Genomic DNA, 13580 nt, shown 5'->3' with positions numbered 1-13580 from the left:
TTCTCCACCCCTACTCCCAAGCTACAAAAGAGCTGCCTGACTTTCACCATCTCCCCCCCGAGCTCCAAAAAAGCCCTTCAAGCCACCATTGCATGCCGCCTTTTAAATTCTCCAACTTGTCCCTCACCCCTTGCTTCAATTTGAGTTTCTCTGGTTCGACATGGATTCTCTGGTTCAAAATTGGGATTCTCTGCTTTGACATTGGTTCTATTGCTGCAGTTTGATTCTGTTGGGCTTTGTTGGTTCATCTTTCACTGGGAGTGAAACTTATCTTTTGGTGAGGGGTTGCCTTTGCTTAAGGTTTCTTGTTGCCTGAAAAGCCTTGGAAATGTTTTCCCCATAGGAAACAATGTGAATGAGAGAAATAAATGCCATTCTGCCTTGTCTTTGGTTTGATGTTGGTTCCCTTGCTTCAGTTTGGTTCTGTGGGGCTTTGTTGAATCAGCTTGTATTGGGACTTGCATTTGGACTGGCTTTTGGCCAGGGGCTGCCTTTTTGCTTAAGGTTTCTTTGCCTGAAAAGCCTTGGAAATGTTTCCTCCGTAGGAAACAATGGAGATTGGCAGGAGGCACCTTGTTCAGGCACCCACAGAATTGGACCACAGTGTCCAATCTTCCTGAAACTTGAGGAGTCTTTATTGGACAGGAAGGGAAAGGTAAATAATGATATCTTCATGAAGATATATTCACAGACTCAGTCACACAGCATAATTTTCCACACAGGTCTTCACCAACAGATTAAATTCTCATCTAATCCACACAGACTTAGGTTCACTCAGGCCTTTCCACACAAGACCAAAACAGAAGAATCACTCTCTCAGATATACACAAACTGACCCAGACACACATACAGTTTGCCTGAGTTTAGACAGAATTAGGTTCTCAGGTTTCTACACAGTTGCTTGAATTAGCCAGAATCCTTTCTCTGAGAAACCCAGACTAACTGAAAACCTCTTTTCTCAGCACTAACTAAACTGCAGTTGCCTCTGCTCCCTAGGGTACAGCTACTGTCCAATCAAAGCACACTTCGTTCACCTATCCAGCCCCTCTCATTCTTTCCTCAGCGGCCTACATTAAAATCTACAGTAACAAATATTTTAAAAACCCCACACTAACAAGCAGAAATAAAATCCAAACTATTTGGAAAGTAAAACATTACACTGCTGCACATCTGTTTGTCTCTTTTCCAGCCTTAAAGGGTCTCTAAAGATAGAAAGGAGAATGAGAGAGAGGGTGGACCACACTTGGAGCCAGAGTTGTGCTGCCCTTTTCCGAACAGGACACTACTATAAAGGCTGTGCATATGGTGTTATCACTTCTGACCATTATGAACAGGAATATACCTGGTCATCTGTTAGATGTTAATACCAAATGCAGACCCGAATGAGTTGTAAAGGCTACTGAGGTCACCTTTACTTTTCCAAAGCAGATATTCTGCAGCAATTTGAACTCTGACTCTATCCCATTAAAGCTGACATAGTATAAAGAAAGGTAAGTTTTTCAGCATGCTGTTTTTTGGGGATGGGATAGGAGGAAGTTGCACATTTTAAGAATGTTGATAAACTAACATCCTATTTCAAGTGAACTAATTTCTGAATTTTTGTTGTTGGTTTGCTGTAGGAATTCGACGCACTGCAGCAAAATGTATGTAAAATTAACAGTATTTCGGAACAGCAATGGCTCATGTTTCAATGCCAAGTTTGCCATCCCTCAGTCTGTGTACACATCAACAAATTCAAAAATTGTGTGTCCTAATCTGAATGATTTCAGAAATGAAAACCACCTTTTACCCGTTCTCTGGTACAAGGTAAGGGACCCACCTTGCCGTTTTCTCCAAGTATATACTTATGTTTAGAGATGCTGTTGAATTTCACAGTGATAACAATTTCACTTTGAATTGACTTTTTTTTTTTGCACGCATGATTACATGCAGGATGGGATGGATAACTTTTTTTGTGTGGCAACCAATCTGAATATTTGCAATACAGCGTGAATATTTGCGCACTCCAGCATTCCCCCATCATGCTGGAAATGATGTTATTTTCTGCCACAACAGGGGGGTTGCGGGTTGTACTAAAACCCAGTTCATTAAAAATCTCCTTCAAACCAGCTGCTTCCTGCCCCCCCTGCACACCTCGCTTTGGCTCCTGGGGACCTGACAAATTTGTGTTACATGCATACTTTTTTGATTCTCTTTACTTAGGATTGCAAGTTAATTAAGGACAGAAGATTTCAGCTTTTGGATAACTACCTTATGATTGCTAATACGACTATGGAAGATCAAGGAAACTATACATGCCATGTGCCATTCAATTACATGGGAAAACAATATAATGTTTCAAGAGACATAAGCCTACAAGTTACAGGTAAACTCTTTTTTATTTGTGATAGCTTTAGGCTGGGGTCTTGGCTTTAGAATAAAAATGGAAATAATCCGTTATTTTTTCCCAGGCCTTCACATTTCTAGGGTGGGGGTGAGTCATTTGAAGGGGGAGAACCACAATCTTGCAGGAAGTCATATAAGGGAAGGGGCGACCAAACTCTCCAAGTATCCAAGCATTTGGACACTGCAGCTTGGATCCTAAGCATTGCAAGAGGATTCATACTAGAGGAAGGCAACTTCCCCACATCCCCCCTCTCACTGACCCCTTTTTGCCTCCTGAAATCAGGAACTTACAGGTCAGTGCTACTGAAGGAGCAGGGGCAAACTGAAAACCTCCTGCAGGAGTGAATTAGTAAAATTTTGCCCTCCCCTCCTCCACAAACAGAAAAACCATTCTGTCAGAGGAACTGCTGCTGTGCCAACAGAAAAGCTCCATAGAATTCAGTATCATATTTTTAAAGCTGGCCATTCTCACACTCCAGTGTGGCCCAGGGCCCATTAAGCAAAGGTTGCCTTACTTGGTTCTAGTACATTTTAAAAATAGGTTGTAATGTTTGTTCTAAATAAACATTGGGGGGGGCATATGGTAGCTGTAGGATCTACTTGGGTCTCCTTAAAACAAATATGTGCCACAAACAACCTTCATTATGAGGAATATGTAAGGTGGACTGATCAAACAGAGTCGGTGTGGAAAATGTGTAGTTTATTTTCAGGTAAGCAAACTTAGTTAAGGGCCAAATGGTGGCATGATGACTCTTGTTTTTGATATATTGTCGAAGTCTTTCACGGCCGGAGAACGATGGTTGTTGTGGATTTTCCGGGCTGTATAGTTGTGGTCTTGGCATTGTAGTTCCTGACGTTTCGCCAGCAGCTCTGACTGGCATCTTCAGAGGTGTAGCAACACCTCTGAAGATGCCAGTCACAGCTGCTGGCAAAACGTCAGGAACTACAATGCCAAGACCATGGCTATACAGCCCGGAAAATCCACAACAACCATCACGCTTGTTTTTGTTTCTTGTTTTGACTTGCATCAAAAGCTACTTTGGAAGGGGATGATAGGGAATGAAAAAATAGCAGTGGGGGGACCCTTTCTCACCGCTGTCAGTCCTCACCTCCAGGTTTCAAATATGTTGCACTGTCATTACATACATTTTATGTGAAAAATAACTAAATAATTATGGCTGTAGAGGTGTATACAAATCCCACCTCAGTTGTGGATTGTTTCAGTGTTCCATTTCAAAGTTATTACGCTGACTTCTCGTAAGGATGACTAGAGCAGGAAGAGGAGGAGGGGCAACTTATTTATTTTATTAAACATTTTATCTTTTCTCCACACTATGGACTCAGAGTGTCTTAACAAAGAAATACGGTGGTGGAAAATGCCATCAAGTCATAGCTGACTTATGGAGACCCCTGCTGGGGTTTTGAAAGCACAAGATTAACAGAGGTGGTTTGCCACTGCCTGCCTCTGCCTAGATACCTTTGTCTTCTTTGGAAGTCTCTTAGCTAGTTATTAACCAAGGCCAACACTGCTTAGCTTCTAAGATCTAATGAGATCAGGCTTGCCTGGGCTATCCAGGTCAGGGCAACAAAGAAACATATGTAAAGAAAATTACAGTATACACAAACCAACAGCCCCCTGTTACAGTCTTAAAGCAGATGATGAGTCATAAGGACATGTCTGGTTGTGCTTGTTCCACTGACGTGACTCATGCAGGCCCTAGATTCTGACCAAGACCAGTCTTCAGATACCTGGAAAAAGAGGAGGGGCAGATACTTAGCTCAGCATAATCCGTGGCTGCAGTTCCAAAAACTGTGCTAACTATCATACTTGTCCATGAAACTGGTGCCATAAGTAAGAGCCTCTTTTTTTATTATTATTCCTAGAAAGCCCTCCAAGGAACCCTCCAGAGATTTTTTCCCCGAGAAACCACTCAGTTGAAGTAAAACTTGGTAAGCATCTTTCCTGTGGAGAGGGACTGTGTGTCTGTTCATCGCTTAATCTTGCGGAATCTTCTGCCTGACTATTGCTCCCATAATCATTGTGTTGATAGCTCTGGAAGCCCCACAGTTCAAACCTTCTGGTGTGTTTATGCTATGCCTTTCCTAGTAATCAACAGCAGACTTCCTTTCCTTGAAAAACCGCAAGCACAGTTCTTCTCCCTATCTTTAAAGTTGTGAACTGAAAGATACATTGAATGGAGGCCATGTATTTCCTTCAGTGCAGCATGGTGCACTCCTCTCTCTCTCTCTCTCTCTCTCTCTCTCTCTCTCTCTCTCTCTCTCTCTCTCTCTCTCTCTCTCTCTCTCTCTCTCTCTCTCTCTCTCTCTCTCTCGGATACTTGACATTTGTTACTCCTTTGGTTTTGAGTTTTCAGGAGGAAGACCAGCTGTTCTTCCTCTGGGATCATCAGAATTGTTGTTCAGAAACACAAGGTTCCTAATGATGCAGGGAGGGAACAAAGGAGACCAGACATGTATTTAAATAGTGTTTAGCTATCGTTAAAACCTATGACCCTCTAGTTGAAGGTGGTATTATGGGAAGGTATTGCTTTGAGTGCTTGGAAAAACCTTAAGACAACCTTGTTGGTACTGAATCACATTGCAGGACATTTTTTGTATTTTCTATGTTGTAATTATCAGATCTGTGGGAAATATATGCTTGCTCTGTTCTTTGATCTATGTGGGGTAGAGATGGGCATGAACTGGGAAAAAATGAACGATGTGGTTTGTGGTTCATCAAATTTCACAAACCACGAACTTTCACCTGCCCCCCAGTTCACGAACTAGTTCGTTTGGTTCATGAAAACGTCACACCCAGGTTAGAAAATCGTCACTTCCAGGCCAGCGGAAGGTTACTTCCGGGTTAGCAGAAGGTCTGCAGGAAGTCCATCCCGTGTTGCCTAGGAAACTGATTGATCAGCACCCGGCTGTCTGCAGTGACAAACCAAAAAACAAACCAAATGAACCAGCCTAAAGTTCATGGCGGTTCGTCAGAAATCGGATCTGACGAACCGGCCTGGTTCATCACGAATTTTGGTTCGTATTTTGGTTCATGCCGATCTCTAATGTGGGGCTATAGCAGATTTGCATTTTAATTCGCATGCTTTCAAGAAGAGGATGCTTTGAGAGGACGTAAGTGCTCTCTGACTCTTGGGTATGCAGTGTTGCATTTTTTAAATTAAGTAATGCCGTTGTGGATTTTTTTTTTTAGGTTCTAATATCATAATTGACTGTAATACATCAGGTGCTGAAGTAGATCATGTGTTCTGGACAGTGAACGATTCCTACATTGATCACTATTATAAGCATAGCAAAAATGTTTTTGAAATTTATGAGTAAGTAGGCTTTTCCATACATGCAAAACTTGGACAGTATAACTTGAACAGTATAAAATGTGTCTCCGAACAAGATACTTAATGTTTAATATGGTAATAACCCTTATCCTTCAAGCTGTGAAAACCGGTGTTGTGATTTGCAGAGATGTTTAAATAGTGTGTAATCATTAAATAATTTGAAATCTAAAATGAAGACTAGGAAATGTTTTAGTTCCTCGAGTGCAACTGTGATCAACTCTGGTCTTCAGACCGGATGCCCTTTCATCTGTCTCCCAGTGGCCTTGCTAGATTTTAATTAAATATCTGGGCACAATTTCACTCCCAAAGAAAAAGGAAAATGTTTCTGAGAGCCAAAACACACGTTAAGAAATACCTAGGTTCAGCATGTGTTCTCTTACCTCAAGGTTTGCCGGGATCTGTAGGCGCCCTGGAAGCTTAAAGTTTAGCATTTACAGAGCAGCAGAAAGGGGAAGGGAAATACAGGCGCCTGTATTTCCCTCCCTGCTGCTCTGTAAATGCTAAACTTTAAGCTTCCAGGGCTCCTACAGATCCCGGCAAACCTTGAGGTAAGAGAACAAGTTTAGCATTTACAGAGCAGCAGGAAGGGGAAGGGAAATACAGGCGCCTGTATTTCCCTCCCTGCTGCTCTGTAAATGCTAAACTTTAAGCTTCCAGGATGCCTACAGATCCCGGCAAACCTTGAGGTAAGAGAACACGTGCTGAACCTAGGTATTTCTTAACGTGTGTTTTGGCTCTGAGTTGTAAAGAAATAGAATAATGTAACATTATGTTTAGCTTTTGTATGCAGTGTATTCTAGTTATCTGTTACAGTAGCTGTGGTTCAGTATTTCTGCTAGATGATGCTTGTTTATCACAGAAACACATCCTGAAGGTGGGAAATCGGGTGGCAAAAACACTTCTGGGCTGCAAACCCACTAGGAACAGTAGAGATTCCTTCAAGAGAACTGAAGTTGACTAGCCCTGCCTTAGGAATCATTAAGCTAGGGGACCTGATCCTGTCAAATTTAAGCACTTTGAAAGTACAGTTAAGTATAGTGTTTCTTTTTCCCCTGCTAAGAATGCAAATTCAACTCTAACTTTGACTAGTTTGTGTCCAACATTTCTGTTGCAATTAATACTGCCCATCTTCAGTTATAACTGAGTTTCTAATGGTGACTGAGTTGTGTTCCACTGTAAGGTCAAGGATCACTGCATTCCAAACCACTGTTTTATCTCAGCATTTGTATAGACATTTGAATGCCAAATCTAAGTGGGTTTTTTTATAACCACAGACGTTCCGTGTCTGTACAGAATTCTCCTGACCTCAAGGGCTTTCCAACACTCTGTTTCACTTTAGCAACAGTTGTACAACTGCAAATAAAAATAGACTTAAGTGCAAACTATCCTCTCAGTTGAAACGAAAAGGAAACACATGCAAACATGCTGTCCATCCTAGCATTGCTATAACATGGAGCCATGGATTGGGGATTCTTTATAAAATGAGCAACTGATGAACAAAAGACAAAGCAGTCTATAGCAGTCTCTGACGAAGAAGATTACAGCCAGTGATCAGAAACTGATTAAGAATATTGAAGGAGTGACACATCCCTCATAGAACTGTGTGTGCGTGTGTGCGTGCATGTGTGCGCATGTACAAGGAAGGAACTGGATTATCACCTGTATTCTTGTTCATATGCTGTATTTTTTTCTGTGTTGCCTTTTCATAATTTGTGCTGTCCTTTTATTTTCTTTTTTACAAAAATAGGAAAGAAATTTTCCTTCAAGGGAAGTCTTTTTTAACAGTGAGACTGAACATTTCAAAAGTCAGTGACAAGGAATATGAAAATGTGTTTGTGTGTCATGCTTTGAATTCTTTTGGTCAAGCTGTAGCACATGTTATGCTCAGACACAAAGGTAAGCCTGTATTTATCTCTTTTTTATTTATAATCTTTTTGTCATATTTTATACCACTGTTTCTCCAAGGAACATGGTTCTTCCCCACAATAATGCTGTGTGAATTTCATCATTGACATTCCCTTTGAAATGAAATACCAAGCTATAAAATGTTACAATGATGGTTAGTGTCAAATAAGGCCATTTCCACACAGACTTTGTAATCCATTTTAGTTTCTGGTTGCTAACAATTTTTTTCTGCCATTTCAGACAGAACCAGGTTGGCTGCTGGCTGATAACAGTTTTCTTTTAATCATTTTGGACAAAACCACTTGTATCCTGTTTGTAATTCAGGGTCGAGCTGTTTTTGTTGAAAATTGTTTTCTTCTGCTCTCAAGTTTTCAGCACACTTCCCGTTTGCTGTGGAATGCTGTCTGAAATGTCCATTGACTTCTGCCTTTTTATTTTCCCACCCACTTTGACTGCACTCTTTTTTTTTGAACATATATAGGTTAGAATTATAGTGTTGCAACAATGAATATATCCAGTTCTCTGAATTCCCAGCCTTTTATCTCCACAATGGAAAAAGCTAGTGGCTTACTTTTAAAAAAAAAGAAAGCTGGAAATTGAGAGAACCTGTGACATCTATCATGTTACAGTGCTATAGCGATATTTTTGTGCCCCCACAAGCCCTCGTGGCCCAGGGGAGGAGGATTGCCTCTTTCAGCACCAGAAAAACCGGTTCTGTTTGAAATGGCCTCAGGGATTTACCTACAGTTCAGAAATGGATAGAAATGAGGTTTGAAACTTCCCCCATCACTTTACATGAAGTCAAGGCAGCAACAGATAATAACTGAGTTAAAACAGAAATATGAAAGGGCCTTTAGATAACAAAAAGTTATTGAAGATCCAATCCTTTGACATGTCTTTCTTTTCCCCTTATGCACCTGGTTCCCTCTCTTTAGGATTCTTTTCCTTCTGACCCCTTTCCCTGTCAGCTCTCTCTGCTGTATGGGGGGCTAAAGTTGTGTGAGGACTGTGTAGACTTGTGTAATCACAAGCACAGAAGTCTGGTGACAGAAAATCTTGTCTATACATTGTGAAGTTCTCAGCAGTGAACCATCTCTTTTTTTAACATTTCACCTAAAAGACTAATCCAGTTCCAAAAGTGAGGAAGTTTATTCTGAGTTCTGACTTTGGGCATTACTTGTTAGAATCCATTCCTGTTCTCATTTTATTTATAGAGTTTATTTCTTTCCTACCAACTTGTAAATGTAATTTACCAAACAACAATTACATTAATCACACTAGAAACAAAAAGACTGCAACAGAAATACAAAAACCAGTTACTGAAAGCCAACATAGATTTTACAAGATACTTGATTCATCCATTGGAAAAACTTTTACAAATAAACGTCTTCAACCTTCAGTGAAACACAGCAAGTGATGGGACTGGAGGGTATCCCCTGAGACTGTTTCACAGTGTGGGGAACACAGCTGAGAATTACTGAGAATAACCAGCTCTGTTCATCACTTTGTGTTTCTGACCCTGGTATCATCCACAATCGTATACTGAAAGCAGTGGGTGGGTCAGATTGTTTCCTGTGCCTGGACAGCTCATATACGTGATCCCGTTAAAAATTAATTGCACTCCCCCATGTCTTGTGAAACTTTTATGTTTCTGTAATGAGTATTTTTAAGAAGTTTTTTTCATATGCATGATTTTGAAGCAATCCAAAGTAATTTGCGGCAAGCAAGAAAATAAATGGCAAAGTCTGTATGTGTTTCAGTTTGTTTATTGGATTCTTTTGTTTGAAAGTTCTGCACCTAACAAATGTTTTTCCTTCCCCACTTTCTGAATTGAGGTAGTCCCAGATTTTCGTGGACCACTGATTGGAATCTTTGTAGTGGGGTTTCTCCTAACAACAGCTACTATATTATTCTACACTTTCTTCAAGGTAGATATTGTTCTCTGGTATCGGAGTTTCCACTGTCCTTTTACAAGTAAAGAAGGTATGCCATTGTACAAAGGCGAAGCTCTAGAAATCTGTAATGTTAAAATTAATAGAATCTGTTTGCATCTGGGAAGAGAGTGCCTCAGGTTTTATAGAATGCCATAAAATTACTAAATTATTCTATGAATATGTTATGCCATGAAATTTTTTCAGTGTTTTCAAGTAATTAGATTAGATGCAATATGTTGGGCTGAATATTGTCAGTATAGGAGTTTATACTTTTTTCTAATTGATAGGTCTTATGGTTATGTATTTAGGAATATGATTGAAGAATGATTGAAGAATTTACAATCCTGAAGGCAAATCAAGATTTTTTTACATTACATTTGTACATTATTTTTAGTCCTCTTCTCACTGTAGTGGATTACATAGATTTGCAGTTGTCACAAGATTTTATCAGAAATAAAAGCATTTATAAGAGATGTGTAAGGATAATATCAGTGCCTCAAAATGTGTTACTCATTTGCACAGAATAAAGTGCAAGATTATGCTCAAGAGGAACCAGAGAAATAGTCTTAACTCCTTCACCATCTTGGCTTTGACTGCACTGATGTGTCAAAATCATACATGTGATATATGAGTTACCATCAGTTTTTCAAGGATATCCTTAGTGGTGGTTGAACTGTATGTGGCTTCTCATGTCTCATGCTTCTCAGTGCCCCTACCTCTCAGTTTGGCTGCATATAACTAGAATGGGGAAAACGCGTGTCAAACATCTTTTGTTCATTATAGTTTCAGATGGGAAGACCTACGATGCCTTTGTCTTGTACCCAACAACCAATGCAGTGGCTTACATGTACCACTTGGATAACTTTGTTCTAAATCTGCTACCTGAGGTTTTGGAGCAACAGTGTGGATACAAGCTTTTTATAGTTGGAAGGGATGATATACCAGGGCAAGGTATGTTTAATATACCAAAATGTACCCTCCCGTTTTTTATAATCACTAGTCTTTGAAATGATTTCTACAATTGCAGGAGCTGTAAATATTTATTTATTTTATTTAAAATATTTCTGTGCTGCCTTTCTACCCAATTCAGGATGGAACACTAAAACATCTCCAACGTTAAAAACAATTAAAAATGCAAATTATATAAAATATTTAAAACAATTAAACAAAGTATATAGACACACAAAAACACACAAAGAGGGAGGAGGGCTGATAAGAGTTAGTGAGGGAATGTAGGAAAAAACTCCACGAAGAAGAAGGCAACAATAGGCAGAAGGCAACGGTGGAGGGAAACAGACGAATTTCCCTGAGGATGGAGTTTCAGTGCCACAGCTTAGAAGGCTCTTCCTTGGGTTGCCGCTTGTCTGATGACAATGCTTGTGAACTTATGAAAAGGCCTGCATATATTCCATTGACCACCTGGTTCATCACAGGAATTGCATGGAGAAAAAATTTGCTGAACTCCTGTGTAGTTCATATAAAGCCTTCATGTACAAAGAACCTGAAGGATTTCCTCGCTATGCAGGTCACCAAATGAACTGTGCATGACTGAGGAGATACAAATGTCATTTTGCTTTTAGTGTGTTAAATGGGACAGCAGGATAGCGTAAATTCTTATTCCTATTGGATAGGATCCTCCTTTGTGGAAAAACACTGACTGTCTTCTTGATATAGGAAAGCGGACTTACAACATCAGTCTGTGTGTCCAGTCCAGTCTGGTACAGTCCACCCAGATCTGTAGCAGTTCTCCAAGGTCAGAGGTCGAGGTCTTTTGGAGCCCTTTTACCTGAGATCATTTAACTGGAGGGCTGAGGATTAAACCTGAGACTTCCTGCATTCCATGCATGTGTCATTGAGCTATGAATGTAGAATACTATTCTCCCTGACCGCAGGAGACAAGGTCATTGTTGACCGAAATCCATGGCTTCTTATGCACAAGATACTTTGTTTAAGGCTGTGTAGCAAATCTTTTTATTTATTTTTTATTTACAGCTGTGGTCAGCATAACTGAAGATACTATTCAACAAAGCAGAAGGCTGATGATCATTTTGGAGCCAGAACTATCAAGCTGCAGCAGGTTGGAAGAAACATCAGAACAGCACATAGCCATGTACAATGCACTTGTTCATTGTGGTATTAAAGTGATACTGATTGAAATGGAGAAGATAGAGGACTACACAAACATGCCAGAGTCGATTAAATACATTAAACAGAAACATGGGGCAATCCAGTGGAAAAAGAACTTTGCAGAAGAATCTCAATTGGCAAATACACGATTCTGGAAAAATGTGAGGTATCGAATGCCACCCAGAAGAACAGTGTCTCTTTCAGAAATCCACTTATTGCCACAGGTTCATAGCAATCCAGTAATGACTATCACAAGGTGACCACAACAATGTAGTCAATCTGTCAGTTTTAGGACACCCAAAGCATCCTAGATTAATCTTTTTTTAAAAAAAAAATGACTGAGCAACTGGTTTTGGGCCGCCCTGAGTGCAGTTCCATTTTGTGTGGCCAGTGCATACAGTACATGTCCTGTAACAGGATTTAGGTTGAGAAGCCCTCTCATCCTTCAAGATGGCAGCTCTGTAGACTGGTACACATGGCTCAGTTCTCACAGGTACAAAGCACAGGGAGTCTGAAGTGTTAAGCCAGGAGAATAGGGTCTTTCCTCGGACAGTGCTTGACAACCAGTGGGCCCAGGCTTTCTGCTTCCCTGCAGCGTGTTTACTGTATCAGCAGAGAGAAAGAGCCGTTGTACACAACGTGAATTATGATCTGCAAAGCAATCATCTTATTTTTGAAATCAAAGAACTATGTACATCAAATGGGCTGATTTGGAAAGCTTGATAAAGAGTATAAGAAATGTCTGAAGAAATGTTACCAAATACGCTGGATTCATTTTTTAATACTTAATACAGTTCATGAAATAATTGGATGATAAATTATGAACATGGGGAAGGGGCTGTAGCTCAGTGGTAGAGCATCTGTTGGCATGCAGAAGGTCCCAGGTTCAATCCCCAGAATATCCATTTGAAAGGATTAGGTAGTTAATGATGTCAGACACGTTCACCTGAGGCCCTGGAGAGCTGTTACCAGTCTGAGTAGCTAATACTGACCTTTATGGAATAATGGTCTGATTCGGTATATGGCAGCTTCATGTGTTCATGTGTACCGTTTTATATTAGATTGTGTATTTTCTATATAACCTGCAGTAAAACATTAAACCAAAATACTGAAAGTGACCTGCAAATCATGTATTTATTTAATTTATACCCCACCTTTCTCACCAATGGGGACTCAGAATGGCTTACATCATTATTCTCGCCTCCATTTTACCCCTACACCAACCCTGTGAGGTAGGTTAGGTTGAGACTGTGACTGGTTATTCTACCAGTGTAGCTTGTATTCATAATCCACCACCAAAAATGAAACTTCAGTTTTGTTGACATAAGAACCACCACATTTTTTTTCTCTCTTGGTAGAGGGAGATGTTGTGAAGATTTGAGTGTTCCAGTGTATGCTAGGGCCAGATGTGAACAAATGCTGTATTTTATGTTTTCACAGGCAGAGCAGCCAGTGCTTTTTCCCCAGTGTATCTTGGCACACCCTGAAGCATTTTGCATTTAATACTAAGATATTTTTTAAAAAATATATCTTTCCTGGTTTCCTGCTTTATTTGGAAACCCTATTTCCAAACTTTTTTAGGAAGAGCATATCTTCAGCAACATAAATTAATACAATTTGTGTTTTTTAAAGATGCAAAATTACAGGAAGGAAAAAAAACTGCATTTATATTCAGGATGCAGATTGTAGATATGAACACAGAAGAAATATTGGAATAACACCTACCCACCCTGGTTTCCAGTTTGATTTTTGAAACCCGTCACTCTCTGTCTTCCCTGCTTCTAGCAACAACAGCAAAAGACAGTACGGTGGGTGGGGGTGTATGTTGGTGTATGATTGGTGTGTTACCAGAACTGCTATTTTATAGGGGAAATTA

The 13580-nt window shown here is 40.0% G+C and overlaps 1 protein-coding gene across 2 annotated transcripts in view; it reads left to right on the top strand.

Moving 5' to 3' along the window:
- LOC129325913 (interleukin-1 receptor type 1-like) overlaps positions 1 to 12822 on the top strand; it is a 31332-nt gene extending 18510 nt beyond the window's left edge. Inside the window, exons 5-12 of one of the 2 annotated variants that reach the window (XM_054973907.1) lie at positions 1620 to 1806; positions 2203 to 2365; positions 4270 to 4335; positions 5597 to 5720; positions 7486 to 7634; positions 9483 to 9626; positions 10361 to 10528; positions 11570 to 12822. In XM_054973907.1, the coding sequence (XP_054829882.1) occupies positions 1620 to 1806; positions 2203 to 2365; positions 4270 to 4335; positions 5597 to 5720; positions 7486 to 7634; positions 9483 to 9626; positions 10361 to 10528; positions 11570 to 11964 (1396 nt within the window). In that variant the 3' untranslated portion in view covers positions 11965 to 12822. Of the gene's footprint in view, positions 1 to 1619; positions 1807 to 2202; positions 2366 to 4269; positions 4336 to 5596; positions 5721 to 7485; positions 7635 to 9478; positions 9627 to 10360; positions 10529 to 11569 lie in introns of both variants that reach the window. The other variant, XM_054973908.1, reaches the window with a different exon arrangement.
- The last annotated feature ends 758 nt before the right edge of the window (positions 12823 to 13580 follow it).

This window comes from Eublepharis macularius, chromosome 3 (genome assembly GCF_028583425.1).
Source record: "Eublepharis macularius isolate TG4126 chromosome 3, MPM_Emac_v1.0, whole genome shotgun sequence".
Taxonomy (NCBI): Eukaryota; Metazoa; Chordata; class Lepidosauria; order Squamata; family Eublepharidae; genus Eublepharis; species Eublepharis macularius.
The sequence above is the reverse complement of the archived record's forward strand: the minus strand, read 5'-3'. Positions and strand labels throughout refer to the sequence as shown.